This window comes from Oncorhynchus tshawytscha, linkage group LG15 (assembly GCF_018296145.1).
Source record: "Oncorhynchus tshawytscha isolate Ot180627B linkage group LG15, Otsh_v2.0, whole genome shotgun sequence".
Lineage (NCBI taxonomy): Eukaryota > Metazoa > Chordata > Actinopteri > Salmoniformes > Salmonidae > Oncorhynchus > Oncorhynchus tshawytscha.
This window is the reverse complement of record NC_056443.1, coordinates 22,141,068-22,158,769: the sequence shown is the minus strand read 5'-3', so window position 1 is coordinate 22,158,769 and position 17,702 is coordinate 22,141,068. Positions and strand designations below refer to the sequence as shown.

The 17,702-nt window shown below is 40.9% G+C and overlaps 1 protein-coding gene across 1 annotated transcript in view; it reads left to right on the top strand.

Moving 5' to 3' along the window:
* Positions 1-17,702, top strand: part of LOC112232763 (phospholipid-transporting ATPase ABCA1-like) — a 223,467-nt gene that overhangs the window by 92,744 nt on the left and 113,021 nt on the right. The window contains exons 19-22 of the mRNA XM_024399987.2: positions 2,203-2,316; positions 2,463-2,498; positions 4,425-4,564; positions 12,172-12,299. Of these exons, the coding sequence (XP_024255755.2) occupies positions 2,203-2,316; positions 2,463-2,498; positions 4,425-4,564; positions 12,172-12,299 (418 nt within the window). The remainder of the gene's footprint in view (positions 1-2,202; positions 2,317-2,462; positions 2,499-4,424; positions 4,565-12,171; positions 12,300-17,702) is intronic.

Below are 17,702 nucleotides of genomic sequence, written 5' to 3'. Positions count from 1 at the left end.
GTCATGTCAGGATGATCCTGCAGGAAGGGTACCACATGAGGGAGGAGGATGTCTACCCTGTAATGCACAGCATTGGGATTGCCTGCAATGACAAGCTCAGTCCGATGATGCTGTGACACACCGCAGCAGACCATGACGGACCCTCCACCTCCAAATCGATCCTGCTCCAGAGTACAGGCCCCGGTATAACGCTCCTTCCTTTGACGATAAACACGAATCCGACTATCACCCCTGGTGAGACAAAACCACGACTTGTCAGTGAAGAACACTTTTTGCCAGTCCTGTCTGGTCCAGCAACGGTGGGTTTGTGCACAAAGACGACGTTGTTGCCTGTGATGTCTGGTGAGGACCTGCCTTACAACAGGCCTACAATCCCTCAGTCCATCTCTCAGCCTATTGGGGACAGTCTGAGCACTGATGGAGGGATTGTGCGTTCCTGGTGTAACTCGGGCAGTTGTTGTTGCCATCCTGTACCTGTCCCGCAGGTGTGATGTTCGGATGTACCGATCCTGTGCAGGTGTTGTTACACGTGGTCTGCCACTGCAAGGACGATCAGCTGTCCATCCTGTCTCCCTGTAGCGCTGTCTTAGGCATCTCACAGTAAGGACATCGCAATTTGTTGCCCTGGCCACTTCTGCAGTCCTCATGCCTCCTTGAGCAGGGACCCTGGGCATCTTTCTTGTCGTGTTTTTCAGAGTCAGTAGAAAGGCCTCTTTAGTGTCCTAAGTTTTCATAACTGTGACAGTAATTGCCTACCATCTGTAAGCTGTTAGTGTCTTAACTGCCGTTCCACAGGTGCTCATTAATTGTTTATGGTTCATTGAACAACCATGGGAGACAGTGTTTAAACCCTTTACAATGAAGATCTGTGAAGTTATTTGGATTTTTACAAATTATCTTTGAAAGACAGGGTCCTGAAAAAGGGACGTTTTTTTGCTGAGTTTATATGGATGAGTAATGGCCGAGCGGCATATGCATGGTGCAATAGATGATATAAAATACAGTATATACATATGATAGGAGTAATATAAGATATGTAAACATTATTAAAGTGGTATTATTTAAAGTGGCATTGTTTAAAGTGACTAGTGTTTTTTATTGAAGTGGCCAGTGATTGGGTCTCAATGTAGGCAGCAGCCTCTCTGAGTTAGTGATTGCTGTTTAGCAATCTGATGGCCTTGAGATAAAATCTGTTTTCAGCCTCTCGGTCCCAGCTTTGATGCACCTGGACTGACCTCGCCCTTCTGGATGGTAGCAGTGTGAACATTTGTTTTGTTGACGTTGAGTGAGGGGTTGTTTTCCTGACACCACACTCCGAGTGCCCTCATCTCCTCTCTCTGTAGCCTGTCTCGTCGTCATTCGTGATCAAGCCCACTACTGTCGTCTGCAAACTTGATGATTGAGTTGGAGGCGTGCATGGCCACGCAGTCGTGGGTGAACAGGGAGTATAGGAGGGGGCTAAGCACGCAATCTTGTGGGGCCCCAGTGTTGAGGGTCAACGAAGTGGAGATGTTGTTTCCTGCCTTCACCATCTGTGGGCAGCCCGTCAGAAAGTCCAGGACCCAATTGAATGTGTACAGCTTGATGATGAGCTTGGAGGGTACTATGGTGTTGAATACTGAGCTGTAGTCTGAACAGCATTTTTACATACAGTGGGGCAAAAAGGTATTTAGTCAGCCACCAATTGTGTAAGTTCTCCCACTTAAAAAGATGAGAGATGACTGTCATTTTCATCATAGGTACACTTCAACTATGACGGACAAAATGAGAAAAAAAATCCAGAAAATCACATTGTAGGATTTTTTATGAATTTATTTGCAAATTATGGTGGAATATAAGTATTTGGTCACCAAAAAACAAGCAAGCAAGTAAGTAAGCATTTCACTGTAAGGTGTTGTATTCGGCGCACGTGACAAATACACTTTGATTTGATTTGATTGCCCATTGGGCCAGGTGTGAATGTTCTGGGACCCTAAACCTACCAAGCCAATTTTAATACATTTGGAAGCCCGTCCACCGTTGAAGGCCCAGGAAGAACAAATTAATATCACGATATACCTTTATCATGTTGATGTGTGATATTACCCTCAGCAAGTAATATGACACTGTATAGGCCACAAGCGGTTGCTATTATTTCTGTATGGTATTCAAAACGGTAAATGGATTATGCCAATACAACTGACCTTCTGTGTGTTATTTTAGATAACAAAGCACCTTTGGGAAGAGACAAGACAAGAAGTTCAAGGGAATCCAAGCGGCAACGGCACAGCCAGACCAATGTAGGGAACACTTCAGACAAAGTGACTGGGAAAAGGGGTATGTGCTTATCTTTCAATAATATTAAAAAAAAGAAAAAAAAATAGGCCTATTCTGAGGTAGAGACATGATGTCTTATTGCAAATGAATGGTCATGTTTTGTCTTCTTTCTGTCCTCCCTGTCTATTGTTATGATCCAACTGAAGCTGAAGTGAAAGCCAAGTTCACAAGCAGAGTGGAGGGTACGTATACCGAGTTAAAATTTTTAATAGGGATAGCCCCCTTTTTTCCAATTTTAGCCTAAAATGACATACCCAAATCTAACTGCCTGTAGCTCAGGCCCTGAGGCAAGGATATGCATATTCTTGGTACCATTTGAAAGGAAACACTTTGAAGTTTGTGGAAATGTGAATTGACGATAGGAGAATATAACACATTAGATCTGGTAGATGAAAATACAAAGAAAAAAACAAATCCAGCCATCACGCTGGTTGTTATTCAGTGTTTGTGCAACGTTTCAGACTGATAACTTGATGTATGAGCAAGCTACATTACATTTAGTGTGAAGTCACCCAGGTACATGTGGGCAAATCATGAAGGAGACATTTACATTACATATTTCTGCAAGAATATCATCAAATCTGTATACTTGGACTTTGATTTTGCTTTCCCAGTATTAGTAGCCATATTGTAAGTTCAACATTTGCAAAACACACAGTTTTCAAAACTTCAAAACGTCCATATTCTTGTAACTTTGTCCAAAAGGAAAAGGCTTGCTGCCGCACAAGGTTAGCAGCAACATTTTGCGACAGATACGGGGTTTCCGCATACTCCCAAAAAGCCCAGCTCATTGGCTATCTAGCTTTGTTTGACCCCGATTGGTGCTTATTTGACAAAGTTACAGTCAATCAAGTGAAGACCGCCCGTGTCATCGGCGCGCCATGAATGCGACGCTCTTTGACCAAATTTGGTGTCCTATAGGATGTAGTACAGTACACACCTAATGATATAGTGAAGTCTGGTTATGTTCTAGGATCTCTGAGGAATAAATACGAGCGTAATTTGACTGGTTAAAACAACGTTTAGGGTTAGATTTTCACAGATTCCTTTCTTTGCGAATTGAACGAGTGGAAATACAAAATCCATCGTGCATGCTATATGGACCATTTTAGGATATGAATAAGGATTTTATCTAACAAAACAACACTTCATGTTATCTCGGAGACCCTTTCGATGATAACTCAGAGCAAGATTTCAGAATGTAAGTACACATTTCACCTTCAGAGGTGACTTTATCAAACCTATCGCTGTGAACATGGTGTTTTGTTGTTAGGAGCTCTCCTTAAACAATAGCATGGCATTTTTTTTCGCAGTAATAGCTACTGTAAATTGGACAGTGCGGTTATATTAACAAGAATTTAATCTTTCTGATATAAGACACTTATATGAACCAACATTTGTTGTTTCTCTAAAACCTGCGATCGTGACACATGGCGCTGCATGATTTACAACTGTGCCGTTGACGGGACGCCTATCCCTAAGAAGTTGGTACACACATTCACATGTTTTCACAAAGCCTCATTATTTGCTGCTTCTTGACAATTAACACTGGAGAAGACGCAAAAGGTCAGTCATTGTGACAGTTCTTGCTCCAGTTCTTGCTCTCCTTTGTTGGCAACAGTGTCAATTTGTCACACAGGTGCAGCTTTTCCACAAACTGGTGGCCATTTTGGAAAGCCAAACAAAATCCCATAGCCCTTTCAATTCATATTCCACGCAGGAGGTTTTCATTTTACACGATGCAATAGTATCAGAAAATGCCCACCTCCTTTACAATTTCTTCCTGAGCAAGACCACTTATGAAACACATTTTATTTCACAATTTACATATGCTTTGTTTCAAAAATACTTTTCTTTGACTTTTTTAGACAGATAAGAGGCCACATTGCTTATTTTGTGGGCTTTGTTTTACTCATTAAGATAGTGTTATTGAGGTGTTATTGTCTACACTGTGAGAGAGGCTAAAACATTTTCATTCACTTCCTACAAACCTAAGAGCCTAACAGATTGTCAGATGGTTTTCATTCACTTCATGAACACTGTATTGTACCTAAAATGCACTGAATCATCTGTGTTATTGTAGACATTTTGTATGCCCTCCATTTTAGATGTGGAGAGAGTTGCCAATGTGAATGGGAAGGGCTCCAGTGTGATAATGGGATGGGAACTAATCCGGAGACAATTCCTGGCCCTCTTCATCAAACGTTTCCACCACGCACGCAGGAGCCGCAAAGGCATCATTGCTCAGGTAATGACCACACACAAACCTCACAGTTCTCTACGCCTCTGTTTTCTATACCCTTAAGTGTAGTAGTGTCATGAAAAAAAATCCATTATATTGTAAAAAGAGGTGGGTACGTACCGTAGGGGGAAGTAGTTTGACAAATAGATATGAAAGTACTACCAACTCTTCAATCTGTGGAGGAGAAAAATGGACGCTCAGTCCCTATGTATGCAACAAACCTAGAATGTATTATGCGTTTCTTAAGGAAAGTGGATGTTTTATCTTGTCTGATGGGCTTATCTGTCTTATCTGCCAAGGAGACAGAGCCGATCACAACTTTAAGAGAGGCTCTGTAATGTAAACTAAAATCTGTTTAGAACACACACAAACACACATACACACCACACACACCAGCTATGAGAACTTCCTGTCTCCTCTCATAACGGTTTCCACTTTAAATTAATAGGAACCTCAAAGGCAAAGAGATGTCTACAATTTTTTTTTCTAATTTGTTAGTATGCTAATAATGTGGTTTCATTAGTTATGTATCAAATAAGATTATCATAACAATTAGCTCGCTGGCAGGTTGCTATTAGCCTGTAAAGTGTGTGTCCGTATCGTTTTGTGAGTTATTTTAATTTAGAGTCAGAACCAATAGATGGTTATCTATTTACATGACACCTTACATTTACTTTTCGTCAGAGATGATGCACAATTGTTGACGTACAAACTCAGATTCTCTGTTTCTTTGTCATTTATTTTGAGCTCTGTTCCACTAATAATCATATTGATGCAAATCTTTATTCATAACACGTGTGTAGACATGGTGCAACCCTATCAGCGATGAATGATACCACGACATTGAATTAATTACACTCCAAAGGCACCATCATCATGAAGTACTCCACTCCACTTCTCCTATTCGCCTGTGTGTAAACCTACCACCTGCCGAATTCTAGAACACACTTCCCCCTGTAACTCGCTGCAATACCGATCATACCATTAGTCACTGTCAATACCGGACGTGACTATGTTTTGTTAGCGAGGGGAGGTGTGTGTGTAGTGAAAGTGAGTCCCAAATGGCATCCTATTTCCTATACAGTGCACTACTTTTGACTATGAGCCCTCATCCAAAGTGGTCCACTCTAAAGGGAACAGGATTCCAATTGGGACGCAGCCTTTGTTTCATGGCTCCTCTCCTCCCTCCTTCTTCCTCTCGTTCCACCTCTCTTCCTGCCCATTCATGTCACTTGCGGGGCTGACAAAGGGCCTGACCGTCATGTAAACAGCTCCCATTGTTAGCTTATATGAATGTGGCGTGAGGTAATCTCTTTAAACAGAGCTGGTGGGGAATTCAAAAGATGAGACTCAAAATGAAGTGATTTATGGGGCCGAAAGTTAGGAGATGGACAGTTAAGTATGTGGACTTGAGGAAGTGGTAGGGAGGCAAGCTCTTCTGTCATGTGAGCCCAGGTGACTGAATCGGAACTCGACGTACGTACCTGAGACTGATTGCGATGTCTTTCCGATAGGTTATCCCAGAGCTGTGTGTTGAAGCATTGTGCTTGATTCAAAATGGATGTCCTCTGCCTTCACTGCTGATGACCCTCCTTCCAATGGATGCACATAGATATCATTCAGGGCCAGGCCTCTGTTTCCCAGAATGTTCATAGTGTTAAACTTTAGATTCTGTTGTTGGCATCAAAGCTGTTTCCTTAAAACCATTGTTGCACCCAAAGGGATGAATACAATAGTCATGGTTCAAGTGACAGGGGGGGCAAATCAAAGAATTTCAACATTTTTTTATTTTACCTTTATTTTACTAGGCAAGTCAGTTAAGAACAAATTCTTATTTTCAATGACGGCCTAGGAACAGTGGGTTAACTGCCTGTTCAGGGGCAGAATGACAGATTTGCACCTTGTCAGCTCGGGTTTTCGAACTTGCAACCTTTTGGTTACTAGTCCAACACTCTAACCACTAGTCTACCCTGCCGCCCCGTTGGGCACCCCCAAGACACATTTGGTACACTAAATAGTTAATGTATAAATTGAACACTGACAGTAGTTTGTGGCAAAGTGTACAGATATTTAGTCACACTTTTGTGTGCTATGCCAAACAATTGGTATTAACTTTACACTTCAGTCATCGTAAAAACAAATAAATATTGAATGCGGGAAACCAGGCCCATGACACGGCAACTTTTACCCACAAAGAAAGGAGTCTCTACTTCCTTATATAATTGTAAACTCATATTACATCGACAATTTCATTGAAAAGTGAAATCTGTCCATTTACAAGGTAGCATACAGGGAATTGAAAGAACATAGTCTGTGTTTTATAATCTCCTACGACATTGACCTTCCAGTCGCTTTGTTCTACAGTTTCTCTATTTTCCTGTGATTCACTAGTCGGTTAATTGATGAGCTGAGCTGCACTCTGTGACTTCCTCTCAGATATGTAACCAATGGTAACAAGGTTACATCTACTTAAGTTGGTACATAAAATAGCTTTCTGTGGTGTTCTGAAATGTTCCATCAATTGCTAACTAACTCTTATTACTGATCAAATTAGCCTGTGTATTGCAGTGAGTCTTTGTTATTAGCTGAATTAGTCTAATTTATTATCGTTGTTGTTATTTCCGGTCAATTAACCTTGTTTATAATTTAAATGCCAACATTGTATATTGTATAATGTGGAAGATTCAGAATTTAGCAGACGTTCTTATCCAGAGCAACTTACAGTTAGTGAATCCATCTTAACATAGCTAGGTGAGACAACGGCCTTGTCCGTCTTGCCTACTGCTTACTTAAACTATATACTGTGTACTAATCGTACTACGTACTATTTAGAATGTACTGTTTAGTAAAAAATAATACAGCAAGCTACAAGTATCAGCATACTAGTCTCATCCTACTGAGAATGTGTCATCTAATACACAATTGTGTTGATTCCCTCCATTCCTTCATTTGGTACAGAGCATCCTCTCAGCTGATTATCAGCTGTGGTCAGATACACGTGGCTCTCAAAAGACAACTCTCTTCCTCAATAGTGTGCAACAAATTCTACTAGATGAAAATTAGAAATTACTATGACATCCTGGCATTTAAAGCATAATACATTTTCGAAATTTCACATACTATAATACAATTTTTTTCACATGCCCAACATGCCTACTATTTAGAACGCTAGTATGAGTATTTGGACACGACCAATGACATATCACAGCCATAGTAAGTACATTTTTTTCTTGATAAAAGTAGTTATAAGCCAAGTCAGTGTTGGCAAGAAAGACAAGTGTGAGTGGTAGGGTGGATTGAGAACATGTTTGCATGAATATGATGCATATCAAAATCCCTGTTGATGGCATAGAATGAAATATTACACAGTTAATAGTGTATCATATACCTCTATGGTTGATGGTCTGTTTTATGTGTAGGTCGGTGTACATATTAGGACATATGCTACATCAGATATTTTAAGATTAGAATTTAGCATGTTGGATGCAGTTTTCTTTTGGATATCTGATGCAGCATGTGCTACCTAATATGTGCACCGCACAGGCCCTGCTCTTTTCTCACGCAATTGGATAGGCAAGCTAGTAGATTCACAAAAACAAATGTTTGACCAAATACAATGCTATTTCTCTTTAAACAAATTAACAACAGACTTTCAGCATGCTTATAGAGAAGGGCACTCAACATGTACTGCACTGACACAAATGACTGATGATTGGTTGAAAGAAATTGCTAATAAGAAGATTGTGGGAGCTGTACTGTTTGATTTCAATGCAGCCTTTGCTATTATTGACCCTAACCTATTGTTGAAAAAACTTAGGTGCTATGGCTTTTCAACCTCTGTCATATCGTGGATTCAGAGCTATCTATCTAATAGAACTCAAAGGGTTTTCTTTAATGGAAGTGTTTCTAATGTCAAACATGTGAAGTGTGGTGTACCGCAGGGAAGCTCTCTAGGGCCTCTACTCTTTTCTATTTTTACCAATGACCTGCCACTGACATTAAACAAAGTATGTGTGTTCATGTATGCTGATGAGTCAACCATATACGCATCAGCAACCACAGCTAATGAAGTCACTGAAAGCCTTAACAAAGAGTTGCAGTCTATTTTGGAATGGGTGGCCAGTAATAAACTGGTCCTGAACATCTCTAAAACTAAGAGCATTGTATCTGGTACAAATCATTCCTTAAGTGCTAGACCTCAGCTGAATCTGGTAATGAATGGAGTGGCTGTTGAACAAGTTGAGGAGACTAAATTACTTTGGCGTTACCTTAGATTGTAAACTGTCATAGTCAAAACATATAGATTCAGTGGTTGCAAAGATGGGGAGAGGTATAGCCATAATAAAGAGATGCTCTGCTTTTTTGAAACCACACTCCTAAAAGCAAGTTCTGTGGGCTCTAGTTTTGTCTAATCTTGATTATTGTCCAGTCGTATGGTCCAGTGCTGCAAGGAAAGACCTAGTTAAGCTGCAGCATATTTTGGCATATTTTGCTCTTAATTGTAATCAGAGGGCTGATATAAATACTATGCATGTCTCTCTTGGTAAAGAGTTGACGAGAGACTGACTGCAACACTTCTTCTATTTATAAGAGATATTAATGTGTTGAAAATCCCAAATTGTTTACAAAGTCAACTTACACACACACTTATCCCACCAGACAGGCCACCAGGGGTCTTTTCATAGTCCCAAAATCCAGAACAAATTCAAGAAAATGTACAGTAATGTATAGAGCCCTTATTGCATGGAACTTCCTTCCATCTCATATTGCTCAAATAAACAGCAAACCTGGTTTGAAAAGACGGATAAAGAAACACCTCGTGGCACAATGCCGCTCACCTATTTGACATAGATAGTTTGTGTGTATGCATTGATATGTAGGCTACGTGTGCCTTTTTAAAATGTACTGTGTGTAGTTCTGTCCTTGAGTTGTTCTTGTCTAATGCTTTTCTGTATTATGTCATTCTCTATTATGTTTCATGTTTTGTGTGAAACCTAGGAAGAGTAGCTTCTGCTTTTGCAACAGCTAATGGAGATCTTAATAAAATAACAAATACCAAATATGCCAACTAGCCAGCCTGCCCTCAAATTAAATGTAATAAAATGAATCAGTTATTTTTTTTACAGTGAATCTGAAAACACTATAATTTCGTTTTGCTGTTTGTACCCATTTAATATTATTATCTTCCTTGTTTCACCAAATTTGAGAGTGTGGTAAACTCGTAGTCTGTGGAGCACATTGTGAACATAATGACTTTTCTCTATTGTTTGGCGTGTGTTCACAGAAGAAATACTACCAGATGCCACACACAATTACAGTCTGAGAGAAAGTGTGTGTGTTCGGGATTATCTCATTTAGAGGCTTTTCAGTTGTCGCAGACTATTATTTTAGTGGCGCCCGCATTTACATAGAACTCTGAGGTAAATATAGCATTTTTAATTTGTATTGTATGAATGGGCTCCGGAAATTGCAGCATGTAATTAATTAAGTTCAGCAATCCTCCCTCTTCAGTGGAGTATCTAGCAGTACAAGTGTTTAAAGATTAAAGATATTGTCCATTCTGTCTATGACCTTTTTGTCAGCTCCAAGAATGGAAATGAAAAGGGAACATTTTACATGGAGGAGAGAAAAGGGGGGATGTTGTGGTGGCAGGAAAAGAGAACAGCGCAAAATGAATTATGCCTAAGGAGGCGGCAGATGACAAAGCAAGTGTTTGAAAGTGTTTAATCAAACTCTTTAGACATGCAAGGCAGCCAAAACAAGTAAACGGCAAGCATTATAATTGACGAGGGTAGAAAAGCGTTTGGTCTCATGTCTGATTGTTTGCATCACTTTCATTGTGGATTGTAATGGAGAGGGTGGGGGTGATGATGGGGGTAGGGGTGGAGTGATGTTACTACAGTAGCGTTGGATGTTATGATTTCACCTCTCCGTGTCTTCCACACCTACGCAAGCACACGTGCACATGCAAATGCACGACACAAGACAGACAGATGTATGCAATCATACACCACATGCGCACACGATTTCTATGCAGTGTGGTCCAAAATGATTGGATCCCTTCCCTTGGTAAAGATGAGTTAAAAATACATAAAAATGAATATGCTGAGCGATAAAAACATGAGAAAATTATATTATTCTAAAACATTTTATGGGATTGGAGAACACATTGGGAGAGATCTTACACCATGCCTCCGTACATAATCTTTCCAGATCCTTGATATCCTTTGTCTGCGCTTATGGACTGCGCTCTTCATTTCAAACCACAGGTTTTCAATGGGGTTCATGTCCGATAGCCATTGCAAAATGTTGATTTTATGTTCAAGCAATTTATGGGGTGAATTTTGATGTGTGCTTGGGGTTATCTCGTACCCGCCAGCCGATTAGTATACAGTATACTGTATACAAGATATGGATGTAACAGGGTGGTAGGTAGCCTAGTAGTTAGAGCGTTGGGCCAGTAACTGAAAGGTTGCTGGAAGATTCACTTGCAGCCAAGTTTCAGCCTCCTGGCAGAGGCAGCCAGGTTTTTGGCAAAATACTTGGTAAAGTTCATGATGCCGTTGACCTTAACAAGTGTCCCAGGACCAGTGGAAGCAAAATAGCCCCATACCATCAAAGATCCACCACCATACCGTATAGTAGTGATGAGGTATTTTCTGCTTATGCATTGTTCTTTCCAAGGCCAAACCCACCATAGCAGATTTGTGGTAATGATACTTAGTTTGAATTGAATTGTAAGTATGTAGTCCAGTACAGCACGTTCCACTCTGGATGAAAGCACATGACAAGTGAAAAGACAAATTATTATCTTTATCCCCGATCGCTCCCAGCGTTTGCTAATTGGATTGCGCAATAACACTTCAGTGCTCCCTCAAGGGAGCCTCAGTCGGACACATGAAACTACACCCCTTTTCTGATTCTGCGGGGAAAATTTGGTTGGCTGGTGAAAGTAGTATTGTAACACATATGACTTTAGATATCCCACTACAAGAAAAAGGGGGATACCTAGTCAATTGTTTAACTGAATGCTTTCAACTGAACTGTGTCTTCCGCAGTTAACCCAACCCCTCTGAATCAGAGAGGTGCAGGGGGCTGCCTTAATTAACATACTGTACACATCATTAGCGCCCAGGGTACAGTGGATTAATTACCTTGTTCAGGGGCAAAACAACAGATTTTTAACTTGTCAGCTCGGGGATTCGATCCAGCAACCTTTCGGTTACTGGTCCAACGCTCGTACCCGCCAGCCGATTAGTATACTGTATACAAGATATGCATGTAACAGGGCGGCAGGTAGTCTAGTCATTAGAGCGTTGGGCCAGTAACTGAAAGGTTGCTGGATCGAATCCCCGAGCTGACAAGGTAAAAATCTGTCATCCTGCCCCTGAACAACCCACTGTTCCCCGGTAGTCCGTCATTGTAAATAAGAATTTGTTCTTAACTGACTTGCCTAGTTAAATAAGAAAGTTATGTGGATAGTCAGTAATTGTCATTAACTGATATTAAACGCATTGTATCGGCCTTCTCTAACAGTGTTTTCACAGGATAGGATACCTAAAAAAGGCATTGCCAAAGAAGTGTAATTTTGATATCATGTCAATGTCACACAGGTGATTCTGCCAGCTGTCTTCGTCTGCCTGTCTCTCATCTTTTCCGTCATCATTCCCCCTTTTGCTGAGTACCCTAATCTGGAGCTGCAGCCATGGATGTACGGGCTGCCCCAAACGACATTCTACAGGTGAGCCATTGAAACATCATGCTCTCTGACTTGATAATCACACCTTTATCAGTACATGTGAATATGCTGAGATTTGTATTGCATTTGTGTAAACGTAGCAAACTCAGCAGGGTAACCTGAGCAGGACAGATATAAAGAATTATAAAAAATATAAAGTCATTCTACTATGATGTTAAGAATAATGGGCATACTGTTTATCTGAATGCAGAAACCACATAGGCGATGGAGGTGGACCGCTCCTAGTACCAATGTTTGGAGGGACATTTTTTGGGGAAGACTTTGGCATATTGGAATGAATTTGATTGTGTCCCCAATGCCACCCTATTCTGTATATAGTGCACCAATATGGTGATATTTGGCACTGAGGTTTACTGTCTTTCTGGGGGAGAGTAGAGAGCAGTGGAGATGCCTCACAAATTCCAGTGTGTTCAAACTGACTGGGTAATAATCTGGCTTCGGCCTTGACATGGCAGTACATGTCAGGATCCAATGTTTGAGCTCTGACTCGCATAATCTGTCAAAGAAATAAAGTTACATTTGTATTAATCTCATGAGGAGACCTATAGCTGCCCATTTGATGGACAGAAGACATACATTCACTCACAGTAACACTGAGTTGAATCCCATATGTCAAGGCATAATTAATTGTACACACTTTTAAGGATGCCATCCGAGCTCTGGTGTAGATGGACGGAAAATGGTGGAATCAGTTGCATAGCTGGTTTAACAATGTTTTTTTTTCATCCTTGTTTAAGTGTCACAGAAAAACACTTATATTTACAGTGTCTATACAAGGACACCCTCAATCTAAGCTGGATTTCTTTTCTACTGAGATTGAGGCTGTCCTAATATGGACACCATATATATTCTATACATACTGTAACATATTGGCAAGTTGGTTTTTATACTTACAGTAACACAGATTTTTTTTGAGAATTTCTTGCATTGCATTTTGGGGTTTGCTTATAAAATACATTCAAATAAATAGAAGTAATGTGAAAAACATGTTGAATATTCCCTCCTCCTGCTCATTGATATTCTACGGAGGTTTGCTTATTTTATTCAGGGGAGATCATTTTAATAGATTGATCCAGTTTGGACGGTTTAAACAGAACTATCAGGCTTCTAGCATGTTGCCATGGAAATCACAGGTACGTTTTTTTTCCTGTCTAGAGATTTGCCTTCTTAGCATTGTCTTATGTCTGATACCGCAATGATTCCGCCTGCACTGTCAGTTGAATGACGAGCGACTCATAGCAGTGACTCCACCTAACTATTTAAATGGTTGCTATGGAAATTGCGGGTATATGCCCTTTTCTCTGGCTAGAGTTTCACCTTCTTAGTTGAAGTTAGACTAAAGGCAGTGAGTCTTAACTGCAATTGTTACACCACATTAAATATGCAGTATTCATCAGAACAACCAGAAACTAGCCTTGGTATGTGTCACCATTAGCAAGCTGAAGTTTTTTCACTTCTCTGACATTGTCTGTGGTCAATTACTGCACATAGTCTTCCCCGTGAATTATTTTAAGACACTTCCCTTTGTGATGTCTGGAAAGGCCACAACAGGCTCGATCCTGTTCTATACAGACAGAGAGAGTATATAGTACATGCTCCAGCTGAAATAGTCAATGTCAACTAAACGTGCCCTGGAAATTTGGCAAATTCAGGTTAAAACGGCTGGTTTAAAAAGCAATTGTTTTGCTCCTAATGTTTAAAGTGAACATGAGTAACATCGTGTCTATGCCGTGCAATTTAATGCAACTTCATATCCCTTAATAATGGAGTATTTGAACAGTATGGTCGAACATTGATGACACTTTTCGATTCAAACATAAACATGATTAGGCTTGTCCCATGAACAAAATATTCTTAAGACTTAATTTCTTTAAAAATGTGATATCCATACAATGCGACTCTCAGATGAGAGGGGAGTTGAAAGGAGTGAGTTGAATGTGCAATCTGATCCCTACTCCATGATATTTAAGTTAAAGTTAATCCATCTGACATGGAGTGGAGGTTATACAACCAAAGTAAGGATGAGAAACCATTCTTTCTTCCAAGGCAGTCTTACGAGAAAGCAACCACTTTATTTTACACTCAAGGAAACACATATTTCCTGCCAGAGCATTATGCCTCTTCAATAAATAGCCATATTTTATTTCAGAGAGTAGGTGTCGGCTACATTAGTATTACAACACTCAGATCTGCATTATTTGTTCTAATTCATTGCATCTAAATTGACTATTACTACTACTGTAAGATTTTCCAAAGATTAGTTCTAGTGTGTCTCTGTGTTCATTTTGTCCCCCCAATAGTCTTGTTACCTTGAATAATTGTTCATCCCAGTTTGTGTCCCAAATCACACCCTATTCCAAATATAGTGTACTGCCCTGGTCAAAAATAGATCACTGTAAGGGAATAGGGTGCTATTTGGGACATATTCTCAACTATCATTAATGGTAAAACAGATGGCTGAGCATAATCCATTTTTGCAATCAACCACTTCGATTTCTCTCCTCGCTTATGGCGGAGGAAATTATATACTTTAGACTGACCTTCATGATAGATAAATGAGCCTATAAACGTTGTACTAATCCCATTGGCCAGCAGTGACCACGCTGGACTCTAGTTATGATCTTTATGAAATGCTGTGTTTTTAGAGCCAAGATAAAGAGCAGAGTTTGTGTATACATTGATTTGTAAACTGTCTGTTTTCCCTCCAGGCACATAAGTACCGTAGAGTGCTCTGATGTAAACAAACAGATGGAGCATACTGTATGCACACGTGCACACACACACCACACATACACACCCACACACACACACCCACACACGCGCACACGCACGCACACACACACAGAGTTTATGTTATGTTGACATCTGCTCCATTCAGAATGCCAAGAGCTTTTCTCATCCATACCTGCTAAGTGGTATGTTTTCATTTGGAAATGTAATGTTCTCAACAAAATGCCAGTGCCCTAAAATTATTACTCTGTCATCCTTCATTACACTAATCACGGTTGCATGTTAGCTGGGTATCTTGCACTACTTTAAATAAAAACAATACAATATACACTCCTGTTGATCTAATTTCCTTTTGGCCAATTTCTCTCTCTAGTGATGGAAATACTGTAAATATACCCAACCTCCTAATCTTGGTTGATTCAGTGAGCCAAGCCCTTAGTGACCTAATCAAATCCCGATTACAGTATCTAGTCCAGTAACTTAAACCCCCAAAGTTCCACCAGGATAGAACTAATGATGCCGAAAGAGATGGCTGCCATTTTACGCTCCCGTAACCAATTGTGCTATTGTGTATGTTTTTTCGCGTTATTTGTAACTTATTTTGTACATAATGTTTCTGCCACCGTGTCTAATGACCAAAAAGAGCTTCTTGATATCAGGGCAGCGATTACTCACCACGTACTGGAGGAATTCTTCTTCTTCGACGAGTTGGATGGGAAGGATTTACTTCGGACGCCGACATGGCCCTCATCCCTGTCATTTGCAGGAGGAAAAGACAGAGATAAGGTGGACGACGGTCCGGGTGCCTTGTAAGGATCTGTTGCCGAGAGGGTAATCTACCTTTACCATCGGTCCTGTTAGCCAACGTACAATCAATCGATAATAAAATAGACGAACTACTAGCACGTATATACCCTACCAACGGGACATTAAAAACTATAATATATTATGTTTCACCGAGTTGTGGCTGAACGACGACATGATTAACATATAGCTGGCGGGTGTTAAGCTTTTTCGTCAGGATAGAACAGCAGCCTCTGGTAAGACAAGGGGCGATGGCCTGTGTATATTTGTAAACAACAACTGGTGCATGAAATCTAAGGAAGTCCAAAGGTTTTGCTCGCCTGAGCAAGAGTATCTCATGATAAGCTGTAGACTACACTATCTACCAAGAGAATTTACATCTATATTTTTCGTAGCTGTCTATATACCACCGCAGGCCGATGCTGGCACTAAGACCGCACTCAATGAGCTGTATACGGCAATAGGCAAACAGGAAAATGCTCCTAGTGGCTGGGGACTTTAATGCAGGGAAACTCAAATCCGTTTTACCTAATCTCTACCAGCATGTTAAATGTACAACCAGAGGGAAAAAAACTCTAGACCACCTTTACTCCACACACAGAGATGCATACAAAGCTCTCTCTCACCCTCCATTTGGCAAATATGACCATAATTCTATCCCCCTGATTCCTGCTTACAAGCAAAAACTAAAGCAGGAAGCACCAGTGACTCGGTCAATAAGAAAGTGGTCAGATGGAGATGCTAAGCTACAGGACTGTTTTGCTAGCACAGACTGGAATAGGTTCTGGGATTCATCCAATGGCATTGAGGAGTATACCACCTCAGTCATCAGCCTCATCAATAGGTGCATCGACGACGTTGTCCCCACAGTGACAGTACGTACATATCCCAATCAGAAGCCATGGATTACAGGCAACATCTGCACTGAGCTAAAGGGTAGAGATGCTGCTTTCAAAGAGCGGGACTCTAACCCGGATGCTTATAATAAATCATGCTATACCCTCCGACAAACCATCAAACAGGCAAAGCATCAATACAGGACTAAGATTGAATTGTACTACACCAGCCTCGACGCTCATCGGATGTGGCAGGGCTTGCAAACTATTACAGATTACAAAGGGAAGCACAGCCCCGAGCTGCCCAGTGACACAAACCTACCAGATGAGCTAAATTACTTCTATGCTCGCATCAAGGCAAGCAACATGCATGAGAGCACTAGCTGTTCTGGACGACTGTGTGATCATGCTCTCCATAGCCGATATGAGTAAGACCTTGAAACAGGTCAACATTCACAAGGCCGAAGTGCCAAATGTATTACCAGGACGTGTACACCGAGCATGCGTTGACCAACTGGCAAGTGTCTTCGCTGACATTTTCAACCAGTCCCTGACTGAGTCTGTAATACCAACAGGTTTCAAGCAGACCACCATAGTCCCTGTGGCCAAGAACAATAAGGTAACCTGTTTAAATGACTACCGACACGTAGCACTCACGTCTGTAGCCATGAAGTGCTTTGAAAGGCTGGTCATGGCTCACATCAACACCATTATCCCAGAAACCCTAGACCCACTCCAATTTGCATATCGCCCAAACAGATCCTCACTTGATGCAATCTCATTTGCACTCAAACCAGTCCCTGACTGACCTGGACAAAAGGAACACTTAAGTGAGAATGCCATTCATTAACTACAGCCCAGCTTTCAACACCATAGTGCCCTCAAAGCCCTAAGCTAAGGACCATGGGACTAAACATCTCCCTCTGCAACTGGATCCTGGACTTCCTGGTTGTCCGCCCCCAGGTGGTAAGGGTAGGGAACAACACACCCGCCACACTGATCCTTAACAAGAGGG